The 17,550-nt window shown below is 45.0% G+C and overlaps 1 protein-coding gene across 2 annotated transcripts in view; it reads right to left on the reverse strand.

The window, feature by feature from the left end:
- ARHGEF7 (Rho guanine nucleotide exchange factor 7) overlaps positions 1–16,810 on the reverse strand; it is a 151,310-nt gene extending 134,500 nt beyond the window's left edge. The window contains exon 1 of one of the 2 annotated variants that reach the window (XM_066237621.1): positions 16,113–16,810. In XM_066237621.1, coding sequence (XP_066093718.1) covers positions 16,113–16,277 — 165 coding nt within the window. In that variant the 5' untranslated portion in view covers positions 16,278–16,810. The remainder of the gene's footprint in view (positions 1–16,112) is intronic. The other variant, XM_066237619.1, reaches the window with a different exon arrangement.
- Between the last annotated feature and the right edge of the window lie 740 nt (positions 16,811–17,550).

Raw genomic sequence — 17,550 nt, forward strand, 5'->3', positions numbered from 1 at the left:
GGTAGCACAGTGGATAGAGCGTCGGACTGGGATGCCGAGGACCCAGGTTTGAGACCCCGAGGTCGCCAGCTTGAGCGCGGGCTCATCTAGTTTGAGCAAAAGCTCACCAGCTTGGACTCAAGGTCGCTGGCTCAAGCAAGTGGTTAGTCGGTCTGCTGAAGGTCCACGGTCAAGGCACATGTGAGAAGGCAATCAATGAAAAACTAAGGTGTCGCAATGCGCAACAAAAAACTAATGATGCTTCTCATCTCTCCGTTCCTGTCTGTCCCTGTCTATCCTTCTCTCTGACTCTCTCTTTAAAAAAAAAAAAGGCACTGTGTTAAAGGAGAACCCTTACCTAGAAGTGTCTCCATATCTCTGGGTAGCTTTTAGTGACTAATTATCTTATTTAGCCACAGTTCTCTTAACCCTAATTTCAACATTCAGGGACCTGTCCTTAAGTGCCTTAATTTAAATAATATATTCATAAAATCTCATACAAACCGCCTAAGATGATCCCTTAATGGAGACTGTGTTTCTTTTTTGTTTCATACAAAAATTTTGTATATGCATAGAAACAGGTGAGGAATCCCATTTTTCAGGTATATTCCCAGTGTCCCTTCCAACCCAAGGCAAGATTTCCTTCCCACCTAACCTCCATGTGTAATGCTCCAAAAGCCCACAGGGCGGCAGCATGGGGTCTGCTCTGTCTTGAACTGAAAGGAACTAGTTAGGAAACTTCCCAAGCATGAGGGGGTAACCCAGATAGGCAAGCAGCCAGTGCTCACCTGTGGGAAAGCCCTCAGCTGACCACACCTCAGTCTCCTGTCTTCTTAAAGGACCATGCATGGAATGTGGTTGGTCCAGGTTATGGTACTGCTGGGCTGATGGGTTCAGTGGGCTATTTGTGGTTCTCAAATGTGGTCCCCAGGACCAGCAGCATCAGCATGACCTGAGAACTTTTAGAAATGCAAATCCTCAACTGCCACTCAGACCTAATAATCAGGAACCCTGGGGTGGGGCCAGGGCCACCAGATGACTCTGACACACACATAAATGTAAGACTCACACAACCATCTGAAATCAAAAGTACAAAATGAGAGAAAGCCCATCATTACTTGAAAATACCCTGAAATGCGTATACGTACTACTAATTCTGATGTCAGTAACATGACTAATATTTTTATATTTAATGGACAAAAATTAATGTTGAGAAGCTATGCAACATCCAGTTATAAGAGGATATATATATATATATATATATATATATATATGGAAAAACCAAACCAAACCAGAAATTTTCATTCTGTAAGGCCCTCAACAACATGTCTCACACTTCTTTCTTTTAACATCCCTACCCTACTCTCAATAACATTCTCCCCACCATCTTCTCAAAGAAAAAGAAAGAGAAAAATATACCTGGTCGGCTTACTTCTCCTGCACACAGAGACAGAACTGAATAGTAAATTTTTATTATTTTGAATTGGAAAATAATACCCAAAGCTAAGCATTGCTTACATTTATTGTGGTTATTTAGGAAAAATATTTCTAATAAACACTACTTGATTTACTTTTACTTCCTTTTATTTATAATGATAAGTAACAAATTGTTTGCGTTTTTTAAATGAGAAAGAGAAAGCGAGTCCCAGAAGAGAGACATGTATATTCATAAAATTATAATACAGGCCCTGGCCATTTGGCTCAGTGGTAGAGCATTGGCCTGGCGTGCGGGAGTCCCGGGTTCGATTCCCAGCCAGGGCACACAGGAGAGGTGCCCATCTGCTTCTCCACCCCTCCCCTCTCCTTCCTCTCTGTCTCTCTCTTCCCCTCCCGCAGCCAAGGCTCCATTGGAGCAAAGTTGGCCCCGGCACTGAGGATGGCTCTGTGGCCTCTGCCTCAGGTGCTAGAATGGCTCTGGTTGCAACAGAGTGACACCCCAGATGGGCAGAGCATCGCCCCCTGGTGGGCGTGCCAGGTGGATCCCGGTGGGGCACATGCGGGAGTCTGACTGCCTCCGTTTCCAACTTCAGAAAATAAAAGAAAAGAAAAGAAAAAAATTATAATACAAATAGTCCTTGACTTGAACCTGAACTTTCTTAATATTATACACTTACATCCTGATAATGCCTTATCCTACATCAGATCTGGACTTTCAAATGTCAACTGCAGCCTGACCAGGCGGTGGCGCAGTGGATAGAGCATCAGACTGGGATGTGGAGGACCCAGGTTCGAGACCCCGAGGTCACCAGCTTGAGTGCAGGCTCGTCTGGTTTGAGCAAGGCTCACCAGCTTGAGCCCAAGGTCGCTGGCTTGAGCAGGGGGTTACTCTGTCTGCTGTAGAGCCCCAGTCAGGCACATATGAGAAAGCAATCGATGAACAACTAAGGAACCACAACAAAGAATTGATGTTTCTCATCTCTCTCTCTCTTCCTGCCTGTCTGTCCCTATCTATCCCTCTCTCTGACTCTCTGTCTCTGCCACAAATAAATAAATAATGTCAACTGCAAAACAGAGAAACAGCAAAGAGAGTTAGTTTTCGGCAGTGTCACCAACTTTACCTCAAAAGCCATTTGTTATAAAATGAATCAAAAAATGAAGATTAAACACCTGATGTTAATACATTTAAGATGGAAATCTCAGAAGTGTTCAGAGTGACAAATGTCTAGCCTCAACACCAACATGTTAAAACACATAGAAAATGAGACTGACTGGTGGTGGCAAAGTGGTTAGAGCATCAACGTGGATGCTGAGGTCCCAGGTTCAAAACCCTGAAATCACCAGCTTGGGCGTGGGGTCACCATCTTGAGCCTGGGATCACTGACATGATCCTATGGTTGCTGGCTTGAAGCCCAACATCACTGGCTTGACCCTGAGGTTTCTGGCTTGAGCAAGGGGTCACTGGCTTGGCTGGAGCTCCCTAGTCAAGGCACATATGAGAAGCAATCAATGAACAACTAAAGTGCCACAACTATGAGTTGATACTTTTCATCTCTCTCTCTTCCCCCCCCTCTCTAAAATATATATATGAAATGAAATAAAATATACCATAGCTATATTTCCCTGAAGCTAGTGAAAGGAATACAGTTTAGTTCTAGAGTTTCCCTAATCAAGGAAGAAACAGCTGAAAATCAAACTTCCTTTTCACAAAATTGTCAAAAGAGTAGATAAGCATCATAACGTTCTGCTCAGCCCCCTGCAAAATCATTATAAATCCATACTGCCACATCCATCGGGCTCTCGATAGGCTCTCCGCTATCCAATCACTCACTGAATCAATTCACTCATGATCCATATTCTATTTCCAACATTTTCTACTTCCCTCAAACCTGTGCTCAAGGCTTCCCCGGTTTTAACAAACCTCCCACCCCCTCTCTCTCTGTCCTGAACCCACCCTCACACTAACCGGGTGCCCACTCTCATTACTTCTCTCAGGCACCCTTGATAAGGTCACTAATGACTGGGAAGACCACTCAACCAGGCTCGTCCAGGACAGTCCAGTGCATTTCCGTTGTCCTCAAACAATTAGTAAGAGTGGCCTCTTTCCCTACCAGCATGTTGTCAAAGCGTTTTGGTTTTCTGAAGCATGCTGCCTTGGCCGTCCTCTTCTACTGGTCACCCTCCTCTCCTCCGATTAGCCACCCTTCAACCACTGTCCTTAGCCTTTTCAGACTCATCAATCACTGCAAGCCATCAATTTCCAAGTTCCTCAAGGCCTTCTCATGTTCTCGCTCTATAATTTCCCCATGAGAAATCTCACCACTCCTGTACTTCAGTTCACATCTCTGTGGTGTGACTCCCAAATTTATATTCCAGGTAAGTGTCCTCTCTGAACTCTATCTAATTCAACAGACTCTGCGCTGAGTCCATTCGTCATCATCCTGTCTCAAACCTGGGCCCCACCCTGCCTGGCCCATGTCTGCCGCTAGAGGTGCTCTTGCAGCCTTATTACAGCCTCCTCGCATCAGAGCTCTGCTCGAGTACCACTTCTGAAGGAGAACCTTCCCTAAAACATCACCTGTCCCCATCTGCCAGGTGTTAATCAGGTTCCTCTGCTACACACTTTCAGAAATCTGTTCCCTGCATTCAGAGCACATATCTCAATTTGTAAAACAAGTTTATATAATTACTGTTAATCTCTCCCACTGAGAGAGTATGTGAGTTTATTTTTGGTAATCATTAAGTCTCCAGTGTCTGGCACAATTCTTAAACCACAGTAGATACCCAATAAAAAAATGTGATGAGAAAATAAACACGTTAAATAAATGAGGTCTCTGGCAATAAATCTAAGTATACTATTTACCTTTGTGAATTAAAATTCTATACATGTTTTCTGAGTTCACAATTAGGTTCAAAAGTAGGGTATTGGCAATAAAATGAATTAAAGCTCCATTACACAGAACAAAAACTTAACTATACCCAGTGTGAATACTGTCATATAACACATATTGAGATACAACTGACATACAATAAAGTGCTCATATTTAAAGCATACAATCTGATAAGTTCTGACATGTCCGCTTTTGAAACCATCAAACACACTCATTACCCCCAAGTCCCTAAGCAAGCACTCATCTACTTGATGTCACTGTATTTTCTAAAATTTTATATAACTGGAATCATACAATATATACTTTTTTGTCTAGCTTCTTTTACTCTGCATAATTTCCCTCTATTCCCTTTTATTGCTGAGTAGTCCACAGATATATCATAATTCATTTATCCATTTACCAGCTGAAAAACATCTGAGTTTTGTCTAGTTTGTGGTTATTAAAAACAAAGTTGCTATGAACATTTGTGCACAAGACAATGTGCACATTTTCCATTTTCTTGGGTAAATACATGAAAATAGAAGGGCTAAGTCATTTGGTAGATATATGTTCAATATTTAAGAAACTGAAAAACTGGTTTCTAAAGCCTTTGTTTAATGTTACATTCCCATCAGCGGTTCCTCCACATCCTTGGCAACACTTGGCACGATCAGTCTTTTACATTCAGTCTTCTAACAGGTGTGTAGTGGCATCTCATTGTGGTTTTAACTTATATTTCCATAATGACCAATAATGTTGAACATCCTTTCATGTGAGTGTATATCTTCTTAGGTGAAGTGTCTGCTCAAACCATTTGTCCATTTTTTAAATTGGTTTGTTTCCTTATTAGTGAGTCTTAAGAGAGTTCCTTATATATTCCTTAATTGTTTGGTAGAATTCACTACTGAAGCTATCTGACTTGAAATTTTATTTATGAAAAGCTTCTTTTTTTCTTTTTTTTTTCTTTTTTTTTTTTTTACAGAGACAGAGAGAGTCAGAGAGAGGGATAGACAGATAGGAACGGAGAGAGATGAGAAGCATCAATCATCAGTTTTTCGTTGTGACACCTTCGTTGTTCATTGATTGCTTTCTCATATGTACCTTGACTGTGGGGCTATAGCAGACCAAGTAACCCCTTGCTTGACCCAGCGACCTTGAATCCAAGCTGGTGAGCTTTGCTCAAACCAGATGAGCCCGCGCTCAAGCTGGCGACCTCAGGGTCTCAAACCTGGGTCCTCCGCATCCCAGCCCGACGCTCTATCCACTGTGCCACCGCCTGGTCAGGCTGAAAAGCTTTTTAAATGCAACTTTAAATTCTGTAATAGATATAGGGCTATTCAGGTTATCCATTTCTTCTTGAATGAGCTTTGGTAGTCTGTCTTCCATGGTCATTGTAAATTTCACTTAAATTGTAGAATTTATTGGCATAAAAATATTGATGATATCCAATTGCTATACTTTTAATATGTGTATTGTATCTTCTCTCCTTTTTTCCTAATCAGACTAAGAAGTTTGTCTATTTTACTGATTTTCTTGAGGAACGGCTTTTGGTTTTGTTGAATTTTTCTAATAGTGTTGTTTTCTATTTCTCTGATTCCTATTCTGTTATTTATTATTCTCTTTTGTCTAGTAGTTACTTTGGGTTCAATTTGCCCTTATTTATCTCGCTTCTTAAAGTGGGAGCTCCATTATAGACAACAAAAGAATTATGTGCAAGGTGAGTAGTCTCACACCCAGAATATTATTTTAACAATTCATAAACAGTATGCTTAAGACTCACACTAAAGAAAATATGATTACTATTACTTATTTGAAGAGTCGATCTTGGATTGCTGACAAGGCAGTTACTCAGATTCAATGTATGTAAATATGCTTTCCTGGAGGTACAAGAAATGAACTCTTGGCCTAGTCTCCCTCCTGGATGCACGCCCATGCCTTTCTTCCCCCACAGGCATGCATCTCTTAAACTTTAAGGGTCCCCAAAAGGAGAGCAGTGGGCAGCAGCAGCTCATCCCAGGTTAATGCCCTGAACCTGCCTCCACGGCCCCCTTTTCCTGACTTTTCAGTGAGCCAACAGTCTGGCTTTTGCTCACGTCTTCCCATTACGTTTGTAGAGAGCCTAGGCTCCCTCCTGTTGCTTCCTCTGTCCTGCGCCCTTTCTTGTTTCACTGTCCCCAGCTTTAATAAATGCACTCTCAAAATAAAAAAATAAACGAACCCTTATTTTCCACTTGTCATCAGTTCATAAAGTCTGCAAAATACTCAAATATAGTCTCTTGTCACATAAAAGTATGGCTTCTCTGGTACATTCTAGAAGTTTAACCTCTGCCATAAATCTGTTAAGAATTTGACCACATTCTATTTATAGAGCTTGTTTTCAAAAGAAACAAAAATACACTAACAAACAGAACTATGACCAGAAAACATCATGTTTCCATGAGAAGAAATGCTACCAGCACCAATGCTTTATGAGATTTGTTGTACAAAGGTCTTGAACAAGGCAATTCCTTCAGCACCATAGAAAGATCATAATGAGTTTACTCAGAAATAAAGACCTAGATATAAGATCCCGTGTGTCCTGATGGTCTCTGCTTCCCACTGGAGAGCCAGCAGCAGAGGTGAGCAGCATCAGGATGATTCTCTGAAACTCCTAATTTTCCGTCAAAAGCACTGTAACATTCTTCCTCAAAATGAATGACAACGTCATAATCTTTTGGCATGTGTTCAGAAAGCAACAGGTTTTTTCAGAAAATCTGCATTCCTGACAAAAGACGTCTGAATAAATTCACCAACTGTGGTTGGATACTTAAAAGTCTCTTAAGAACACAAACAACTTTAAGGACAGGAAATAGGTGAAAAGGTGTCTTTTTGGTATAGGATCTTAGTAGTGAGACACTCAGAACTGAGAGAGAAGAGGCCATCCTAGGCCAGGGTATCTATAAATAATACCAAACTTGTTAATTTTAAAGGCCTTACTAACAAAAATCATACTGTTAGAACAAGACTTCCCTGCAAGAAACTGCGCAAATTCAAAGCAAACTTGATGCTGTGGATTCCTGTTCTAGACTAAAGCAATTTAATATAAACTGGAAGAGGCTTAAATCGCTTTCACATACCCTTTTGGGGTTCTGAATTACATACAGCTTCTTTGGAGAAAAGATAAAAATATTATAAGCCCATTTTTAAAAAGCTGCTCCAACTGTAATAATAACAAAGTTACGCACAAAATTCCACTTCCACTCTCCATCCTTGTACCCATTACCTGTTGCCACAGTAAGGCTGAGTAACAAAGAGCCACAAAATGTCAGCGGCAGGCTGAAATTAGCATCTGTTTTTGTTCGTGAGGCTACAGGTCGTCTGGGCAGTCCTTCTAGTTCCTCTGGAGCTTCCTCATGCAGCAGTGGTCAACTCCGGTTCAGGTGGCAGCTCCGCTGATCTTGGCTGGACTCTCTCCAGTGTTTAGGGCTGGTAGGCTCTAGGTGAGTACAAGAGGTCTCGGCAAGGATAACTGAGCTCTCTGCCCTGTGGTCTTGCATCCCTCAATGTCAGGGGTCTCAAACTCGTGGCCCGTGGGCCGCAGATTAGTCTGCGGGCCGCACAAAATTGGTGGGCGGGCCACATGCGGGCCGCGAGTTTGAGACCCCTGCAACCCTGGGCTTGTCCTCTGGGTAAAGGCAACATCTGAGAGAGCTGGAAAAGATGCAAGGCCTCCTAGGCCCTGAGCTGAGCTAGGAACAAGCACCTGTCACTTTTGCCACAGTCCACTGGCCAGCTCAGCTCAAGAAGTGAGAAAACGGGCGCCACCTCTGGACGAGAGGAGCTGCAATGTCGCTCTCCAAGGGGCATGGCTGGCGGGAGGGGTTGCCAATTAGGGCCACTTCTGTAACCAACCAGGACCCTCCTCTAGTTTGCTCTGTGCCCTAGGAGGCTTACCTTTATGGAGGCTCACCCCTCTGCACCACTGCCCCAGGGCCCTCCCTAGCACCCTGGAGACACCATTCATTTAGCCTGCAGTGTGAAGGACTCTCCCTAGACTGCTAACTTACCCAGCCAATATGCAACTGCCCTTAGTGAACCCATCTAAAATTATGAGTTTGGACTATGTGACCTCTTGAGAATTCCTTCACATTGAGAATTCACAAAAGCTTTACACATAAGACCCTTTGGTTTCTCTTATGACCTGCCTGAAAAGGTGGTACAGAAAACATTCATGTGTGTGCATGTGTATCTGTGTGCATGATGTAATAATACACTAGCAGCATGAACATAATATGAACACAATAAATACATGTGTGTTTCTGTGCACATGATGTGTATACTAGCACACACATAGTAGGAACCCAATAAATACATCAATTACATTTAAATAATTTAAACAAATGTGTTAGAAATGTATCTTCACACACCCTATGTAAACATCCTTACCCTTCCTCCCTGGCCTTTAGACTACAGCAGACACAACACTGTGCTATAAAAACGGGCTGAGAACTACCAGCCTGGTTCATAAAACCAAAAATTCAGGGCTAAAGTTAGAAATACAAAAACATCAGAAAATAAATTCTCCTAACCTAACTTAGTAGAACTGATGGAAGGAAAAGTCAGAAGTCGTACACAGGATACAGGACTCAGGCAGCCCAATGCCCTCCCTCTGCAGACACAGGGCGGGCTGTCCAGGTCCTCACTGCCCATCTGTGACTCCTGGCCCTTCTCAAGCATGAAACTCTATATACATGAAACCTGAGCCCCCCAGCCGGGCTCTCTGGCCCCTCTGAGCTAGCAGCTGTGTGTACTCAGCAGCTGCGCGGGGACCTGGTGCTCACCAGAGGGCCCTGGAAGCCAAATTCACTGGTCCCACCAACCCCGACAACAGTGGTCTGTCAGGGTGGGGAGGGAGGGGTCGCCAGCCCCCTAAAGTTGTAAGAATCTGCCCTGCTGTTAGAATAAAGACGTATTCCTGGGGTTTGGTGGCCCTAAGGTTCAAATCCTGGCATAGCATTTTTCTGGACATGGCAGGGAAAGTTTTCAGTGTCAATCCATAACACAGTAACTGCCGTGTACTGGGGACCCACTTCACCCAGCACTGCACAAAACCCCTTACAGCTACTCATTTACCATTCCCTCCAGGCATAATCGTTAATTCCGTTTTTAGGAGGAAGAAATAGACTCAGGGAAGTTAGGCAGGTTGCCCCAGTCACACAGCAAATGAGTAACTACATAGCACATATTGGGACCACCTCATATTACAGTGACTGCAAGAGTAACCAGTAGGTCTTGGAGACCACTGAACCTCCCAGCCCCAGACATTGCCCATGGCAGAGTTGAGTCCCAGAGGAATGGTGTGCCTTTGCTGCCATTTGCCAACAATGAAAGAAGTCCGATCCAAAAGGCTAGAGATGCCCCCACCAAACGAACTAAAAGCTTTTCCAACCACCCTGCTTGTGGTCCCTGATCCCCTCCAATTATTTTTTATAGTGAGCAGTTGCCTCTAAAGAAAGAACTCACTGGATATATACATACATATACAGGACTTCCATTTAAAAAGTTTATTATCTACATATACATATATATGTGTGTGAATTCACATTATATTGTAGTATATCGTATTATATTGTTTTAAATCTTAGTACAGATCACGGGTAGTCAACCTTTTTATATCTACCGCCTACTTTTGTATCTCTGTTAGTAGCAAAACTTTCTTTTTATTTTTTTTGTCTTTTTCTGAAGCTGGAAACGGGGAGGCAGGCAGACTCCTGCATGCGCCCGACCGGGATCCACCCGGCACGCCCACCAGGGGGCGATGCTTTGCCCATCGGGGGCGTCGCTCTGTCGCGACCAGAGCCACTCCAGTGCCTGGAGTAGAGGCCAAGGAGCCATCCCCAGCGCCCGGGCCATCTTTGCTCTAATGGAGCTTTGGCTGCGGGAGGCGAAGAGAGAGACAGAGAGGAAGGAGAGGGGGAGGGGTGGAGAAGCAGATGGGCACCTCTCCTGTGTGCCCTGGCTGGGAATTGAACCTGGGACTTTTCACACGCCAGGCCGACGCTCTACCACTGAGCCAACCGGCCAGGGCCAGTAGTAAAATTTTCTAACCGCTCACCGGTTCCACAGTAATGGTGATTTATAAAGTAGGGAAGTAACTTTACTTTATAAAATTTATAAAGCAGAGTTACAGCAAGTTAAAGCATATAATAATAATTACTTACCAAGTACTTTGTCGGATTTTCGCTAAGTTTGGCAGAATTTTTATAAAACAACTTACTACAGTTAAATCTATCTTTTAACTTATACTCTGGTTGCTCCGCTACTGCCTACCATGAATGCTGGAACACCCACTAGTGGGCGGTAGGGACCAGGTTGACTACCACTGCTCTAGATGGTCTTCCAGTAAACTCAAAGTCAAACAGCCCAGGAGCCACAGTGAGTTTTATGAAGCCAGAGCTAGAGTTTAACTGAAGTCTTTGGGGGTGTCCTGCCATGGAATCGATGGAAAGGCTCCAAGTGAGCTTTCCCAAGTCCATACCCCAAAGACAGCGCTCCCCAGAGCTGTGTGTGTCCTCTTTCCAGTGTCTCTGACTTCCGGTCCAGCCAGGAAGGAACACTGCTCTTACTGACAGCTGTCTACCCAAACCTCCTGCGAGTCCCCACTGTGTCCTCTTTCCCCTTGGGAGCACTGCTCACCAGCAGTCTATGGACCCCGTTCTGGCCGCTGTGGTCCTTCTCTATGTCTGTCTGGCTTGCTGACCTGCCCTGTAATTCCTGAAGGCCTAACTACCTATCTTCCCCTGATGTAGCAGAGGTGAGGCAGCCAGCAGGTGTTCAAAGAGCAACAGAAATGTCATCGCCTGAAAAATATTGAGCTCTGGCAGCAGGCCGACCCGGGTTGGAATGTTCTGCTTCCATGTGCCAGCTAAGTGACCTAGGCACAGCAAACTGCTGGGCCTCAGTGTTCTCATCTGTGAGATGGGTATACCATGAGATGACACTGGATCAGCATTTTAGCATGGTGCCTGCTACTTAGGGAGCACATTTTTTCTTTAAAAGAGATCTATATAAAGGCAGGGTGGGCTGTGCTTAAAGAAATGAGAAGAGAAGGACATTACAGGTCTTATTTCTATTAGTAGAAAGAGGTGCTGGGATAGCACAAATGCTGAATTCCTGCCGAGTTCACTGAGGCAGCTGCCCCTAATAAAAAGCCATTTTGTAATCCTTTCCCTTGGCGTCCCCCAAACCCAAGCCAGATGTGCACGTATGAGTATGCAAACGTATGTGAGTGCACAGGTGTGATGTCGACAGAAACACTACAGCAGGTCTAGTGTGGCTCTCAGGAAATCACTTTATGCATTCCCAATTTAAATTGAATTTAGGTTTGTTTACTTTATGTTGCAGGAGCCACCAGATGCAGTTACAACTGCCCTTTCTCTGGGCCTAAAACTTCAAAAGTGGAATCACTCTGGCGGAGGGTTGAGATGGTACTTTAGTCACATGCTTCAAAAGCAGTTGTTTATTATTGCCAAGTTAACTATTCTGAAACCTTAAGTAGTTTCATTAGAAGCAACTTTATACAACCAATAATTCAGTTTGCAAGGTCTAATGAAGTCTCCGTAAAAACACAGGAGATAATGTTTTATAACTAGAATATTCTCTCCAGGTGCTTTACCAGCCAATCAACAAGTTATTTATGAATAGCTACAGGCCACAGGCATTCCAAATCAAAGCGAGACTTACCACTACACCACACTGCCATCACTGACTACATCCTTAGGGGCCTAGGAAAAGGTAAATTTCTCACAGTAGGCAGCTACTGACACTTCATTTCTCTTCCCACCCCCATCCTCAGCCAACCCTAGGACAGATCAGAAAGCGAGCTGCGTATCAATTAGGAAATAGCATTGTCTTTTGCCTGTGCTATATCGGAATTCCCTGGTTTTCTGTGCTATGGAAGATCATCCAAGGCTGCCAGATCAGTTCGGGGAAACACAAACCACATTCTAATCTATGTGTCAAAAAAATCATCAGAGCCTGGACAGCTCAGATGCAGTCTCCTTGGACTTCTTCATTCTTCTCTTCTTATCATCAGCACCGGACTTCACGGCTTTTGATTCCCTTCTGCCTCACATGGTTCTTATGCTTATTAGTTATGTTTTCGCCTGTAACAAACCCCCCAAGAACACATTGTTTAGTCTCTTTATCTTCCATAGCACCTGGCACCCGCATGTAGGCAAGTGCTTAACAAATGGACTTGGTTCAGATTCATTATATAACCTGTTATAGGATGAATTGTGTCCCCCCCAAGAGATATGTTGAAGTCCTAACCCACAATAATTCAGAACAAGATCTTACTTGGAAACCAAGTTCACTTGCAGATATAATTAGTTAAGATGAGGTCGCACTGGGGTAGGGCGGTGCTGTTCCAGGGACTGGTGTTCTGCTGGAAAGGGAAGGTGTGGACACAGAGAAGAGACTCCTGCAGGAACACCGTGGAAAAAGACCGGAGTTATGCTGACACAGAAGCCTTGGCAAGGTCTGAACGGGTCCTCCCCTAGCGTCTGCAGCCCGCAGAGGGAACGTGGCTCTGCCCACACCTTGATCTGGGACATCTGCCTCCAGAATGTGAGAGAGCAAGGTCTGTCATGTAAGCTGCCCATCTGTGGCACTTCATTACAACAGCTATCATATACTAATACATAGCCCAACAGTTTAAACCAGTTTAAACGCATGCACAGCTGCACACCCAGGACATCCAGCAATAGCATCTGACTTTCAGTTATATTCTAGAAATATTCATTGATGGTCTCTTGTGCTGTACTTTACAGATTACTGTGTGTTATGAGCATAGGAAGAAAGAACCAGGTTTCTTGAGCTTTTCATGGTGAACCAAGCAACTTGATGTACAGGTATAATTATAGCAGCATTTCATGATTTTCACTATTTTAGAGTGTTTTATTCATCTTATAGTCATGTTCCATCCTCTGAAACTTCTGAATCTTGATTTCACCCCCTGTGACTACCTGGTCTGGAGATGTTTCAAGTCACAACTCATGAGCTCACTGCTAATAGGTCCCACTGGATTCTGTGACCTTTGTGTGTTTCCCATCACAGGAGGAATGAGGGAAGCAAATAGTGTAAGACAGCAAGGCATTCTGGCTATTGCTGGAGAAAATCAAAGTGTAAGATCCACATACACTAAGATTGGGGAAACCTTGTAATCCCCACTATTCACTTCCCTACAGCAGAAAACATATCGTCAGCAATCATGAAACATGTCTCTTTTCTGAACCGCTCTTGTGAAGTGTATAATCCACCTATTTTTCTTGTCTAACCTTCCACCTTAAAGTAGAACTGCATAACAAAAAAACTTTTCTGAAGTGAGAACCATCTGAACCAAATAAATGTCCTCTCAGTTCTCCACCCTTTTTACTGGCTCTAAAATAGAACAAATGAACAAATGCAAGAAAACATTTTAGGGCATGTTTTCTTAATAAAAGGCACATGGCATATCTGAGCCACCCCAAAACTTTTCCTAATTATGCACTATTCCCAGTCCAATGGTTCAATTTTAAATGATGAATTTGCAAATATATATTAAGTTGCAGGCTGTTTAGACACCATTAACCAGTTGTCAGTATGTCTGTGTGGCAAACAGGCATAAAGTTAAGATCTTTCCAATTCCATATGAATATTCAGTTCAGTTTCCAAATGTTCCCTTTCAAGCAAAAAAAAGTCCTCATACTAACATTCCCACATTCCACTGAAAGCTGTTCAGCATGTGTGCTCTGTGGCACATCCTATTTGGTGTGCATGCAAACATCAGAAATCTCATATAAATAACTTCTCAAAAAACAGAAAAGGCCCCTGGAACTTCTGAAACCCAGAGTTTTCAGGAGCAGAGAATAGCTAATATTTTACTCCAAAAAAGCTACCTTTGAACCAGAGAAATTCAGAAGCTCTATTATTGGCTACTTTGATGTTAAACTTCCATTGTGATAGTGTCAGTCTAAAACCAGCTGGGGCCTAGGGGGAATAAAAAGGATAGCTTCAATATAAGAAACTCCCCAATGACCATAGTTTTAGAATATGTTGGGTTGTTTCAATTTGGCTTCAGCAAGCTAAACATTTTATTCATTCCTATCTTTGTTGTGTTAGAGATGAAAGGCACAGTACAGTGTTCTAAGAAAATTTTTCTAGAACTTAAAAGAAAATGATTATTGAAGTCTGCCAAGTGATATTAACATAGTTAATATGCCAAGTAATATGCATTGACAGTGGTATGTTTTTATCTATAAAATATATGAAGTTTCTTAATGCTTTTCACTCTTAGAAATGGAACAGCATTTCATATAATCCTATTTTGGTAAACTTAACATGCATGGATTTCCAATTCTTTTCAACATCTGTCTTTTATTACCAGAGAGTCTGATATCCAGATGACAACGAAGTATTTTGAGTGCCTTGAAAGTTAGATCCTGCTCCTTATTCCTGTCTTAAGTCATAATTTTATTGTGACATCAGGTTCATTTACAAGGAACATTTATATTTGCTGGACAGGCAGGCAGAAATTCCCTCTAAAATGAAGATTCTGTCTTGATAAATATGTTCCAATTAAGAAAAACACCTAAAACGAGTATGCATGCAAAACTAAAATTAAATAAAATCTTTTCTGACCTTGAAAATATAGCTCCAGGACATGCACAAACTTAAAAGATTAAACATTTTACTTTTTAGAGTCACCAAGTATTATTATTAGCAAACTCTTTGTTTTGGGGGGGAGGGGGCAATACACCCATTTTAAAAATTAAATCGTTTTCCCTAATCATGGTGTGCTTCAATTTCTACATTTAACATCTTTTAAGTAATTGCTGATCTTAAGATTATGTATTGGCCAAAATAATTGGGGTAAGACTGTAGCGTTTTTGAAATATAGCAAACGCATCGGTTTTAAAAGTGCTTCTCTCCCCTCACCCCTGCTTTGTCAGCTGTGGGAGAGAAAAGCAAACTTTAATCACTCACAGAGATGCGGGTCAAGGTTCACACTCCAGCCCCGGGGAAACCACCAGTCACGAAGAAGAGAAGCAGGGTCTGGAGGGCTAGGGATTCTGTTCAAAATCAGGTAGGAACTGGAAAATGAAATCTAGAATTTTAAGACAGCCCTAAAGAATGCCAAGGCTTTTCCCAACCCCGTGTCTGCCATCCTCTGGGCTTGGAGACAGGAGGAACACTTTCGTGGGGAGGGCAGTAAGTCATTTCACAACCCAGCCCTCAGCTATTGATGAATGCATCTTTTAAAAAAAGCATAGCAATTGGTCACTTAAATGGGGGAGCGAAACTCTCACAATACCATCAACAAAAGCTGTTCAAACAAAGCCTCGGAGGAAGCAGTGCGCGTTAGATGGAGTACGGTTTTTCGGTGGGGTCACGGAGACAGGCGACTCTACCTTAGGGCGGAGCAGAGCGCTCTCATTTCCTCCGGCCCCCCCACCCCCGCCGCCAGGGTCGTTCCTCTAGAACGCGGCCCCGAACCCCTCCCCAGCCCACACCGCATACAATGGCGCCCCGAGCTCCCGCCACTGGGTCCTCGCGCCGCCAGCGCGCCCCCCGCGCGGGCCGCGTTCCCGGGTCCGCGCACAAAGGAGACGCGTGGGCTCCTCCGCGCTCCGCGCTCTCTCCGCCCCGCGCGGCCACCAGGTGCGGACACGAGCGACCCCGCGCCCGCGCGTCTCCGCGCATCCCGGGCCGCCGCACGGGCAAGGCGGGGCGCGGGGCCTCCCACCGCCCCGGGCTCCCACTGCCGGGGCCTGTCCTCCGTGAGGGAGCGCGCCGGGGGACACTCACTTTCTCAATGGTCCCGGGCAGCAGGCGCTCCAACAGCCTGCAGAGGACCACTCCATCCTTCAGAGACGCCTGCAGGAAGCCCTCTGGGTCCGAGATGGTTTTCTTGGGCGACTCTAGCACCCCCAAGGTAATAAGCCACGTAACGGTCTGCTCAGCGGAATTCATAGCGGCGGCGCGCCTGGCCTCCCCGCGCCGCGAGCCAGTCTCCGCGCCGTTCACCTCGGAGCGGCCGAGGCCCGGCCGGTTGCGCTCACCGCCCCCTCCTCCTGCTCGCCCATGGAGAGACCGACGACGGCGATTGGCTCGGGAGGCGCCGCGGTCCGGCCGGCTTGCGCTCCCTCGCGTGCGTCCTGGCCGACTGTCAAGTGCCTTTTCATTACATGCACATGAACCTGCGGCGGCCGCCCGGCGCCGCCCCCGCCGCCGCCTCCCGGCTCCCAGCCGCTGCTGTCGATGACATCACTGTGAAGAGAAGAAAAGACGCCGCGCCGGAGCGGCCCCGTGCTCGGCCCCGGGCCGCACACGCACCCCGCGCTCTGGCCCCGCTGCCGTGCTTCCTCCACCCCCCAGCCGGCCGTGCGCGCGCGTCCGCACCTGCGCCCCGGGCAGTGGCCCCCGCCCCAAGGGCCCGTTGACCTCCAGGAGGCCACAGCCTACCAGCTAGAAAGGGCTAACCGAGCCTCCCAATCCACGGACAGTGCGCGCCCTTAACTATGCGCCTCACGGGGCCCATGCACACCCGCTCCGGACCTGAGAGCCCAGCCAGGCTCCTCTCACGGCCCCGTCCCTTCCGCTGTCCTCTCCTCTCCTTGAAGGACTGGGAATCCTTTATTTATATATTCGTAATTTATGAATGTTTAAATTATTAAATCTTCCCAGAATGCTCTTTTTATTTCTTCCAGTTTTATTTCAAGAGGTTGGGGGCTGGAGTGCTGACAACGAGACGAGACGTTTGCTACTTTGCGAGCCAATAATTACAGAACACAAATGATAATTGTTAACCAGATAGGTCTAATTTGGGGAGGAATTGATTTTCGGGATGCTGCTGTGATCCTTGGGGAGAGGAGGGCCATGGACACCACACGCGCGTGCACGCGTGTACACACACACACACACACAAGCTGTCACGCATGCCCCCTGCTGGGGGGTCCACTCCTGCGCTCTTACGACTTCACAGGCCGGGATGCCCCTGGCTGTCTCTCTAATACCAGAAAGAAACCTTGGAGCGACTCCACTTTAAATTAATGGCAATGTTTCAAACACTGGGAGGAAGGTCAGGAAAACAGCAGAGCCTAAACTGTGTCTGTGCAGATGATCTGGAAGGAAGCACTATAGCAAATGGCTAAGTCCAAACAGGCCACTTGGCTATACGCTCTTGGAAGAGATGCTGTGAACCAGCAGCGGCAGGACCTAAAGAATTCAGACAACCAAATGACAC

The sequence above is a fragment of the Saccopteryx bilineata genome, chromosome 6 (genome assembly GCF_036850765.1).
Source record: "Saccopteryx bilineata isolate mSacBil1 chromosome 6, mSacBil1_pri_phased_curated, whole genome shotgun sequence".
Taxonomy (NCBI): domain Eukaryota; kingdom Metazoa; phylum Chordata; class Mammalia; order Chiroptera; family Emballonuridae; genus Saccopteryx; species Saccopteryx bilineata.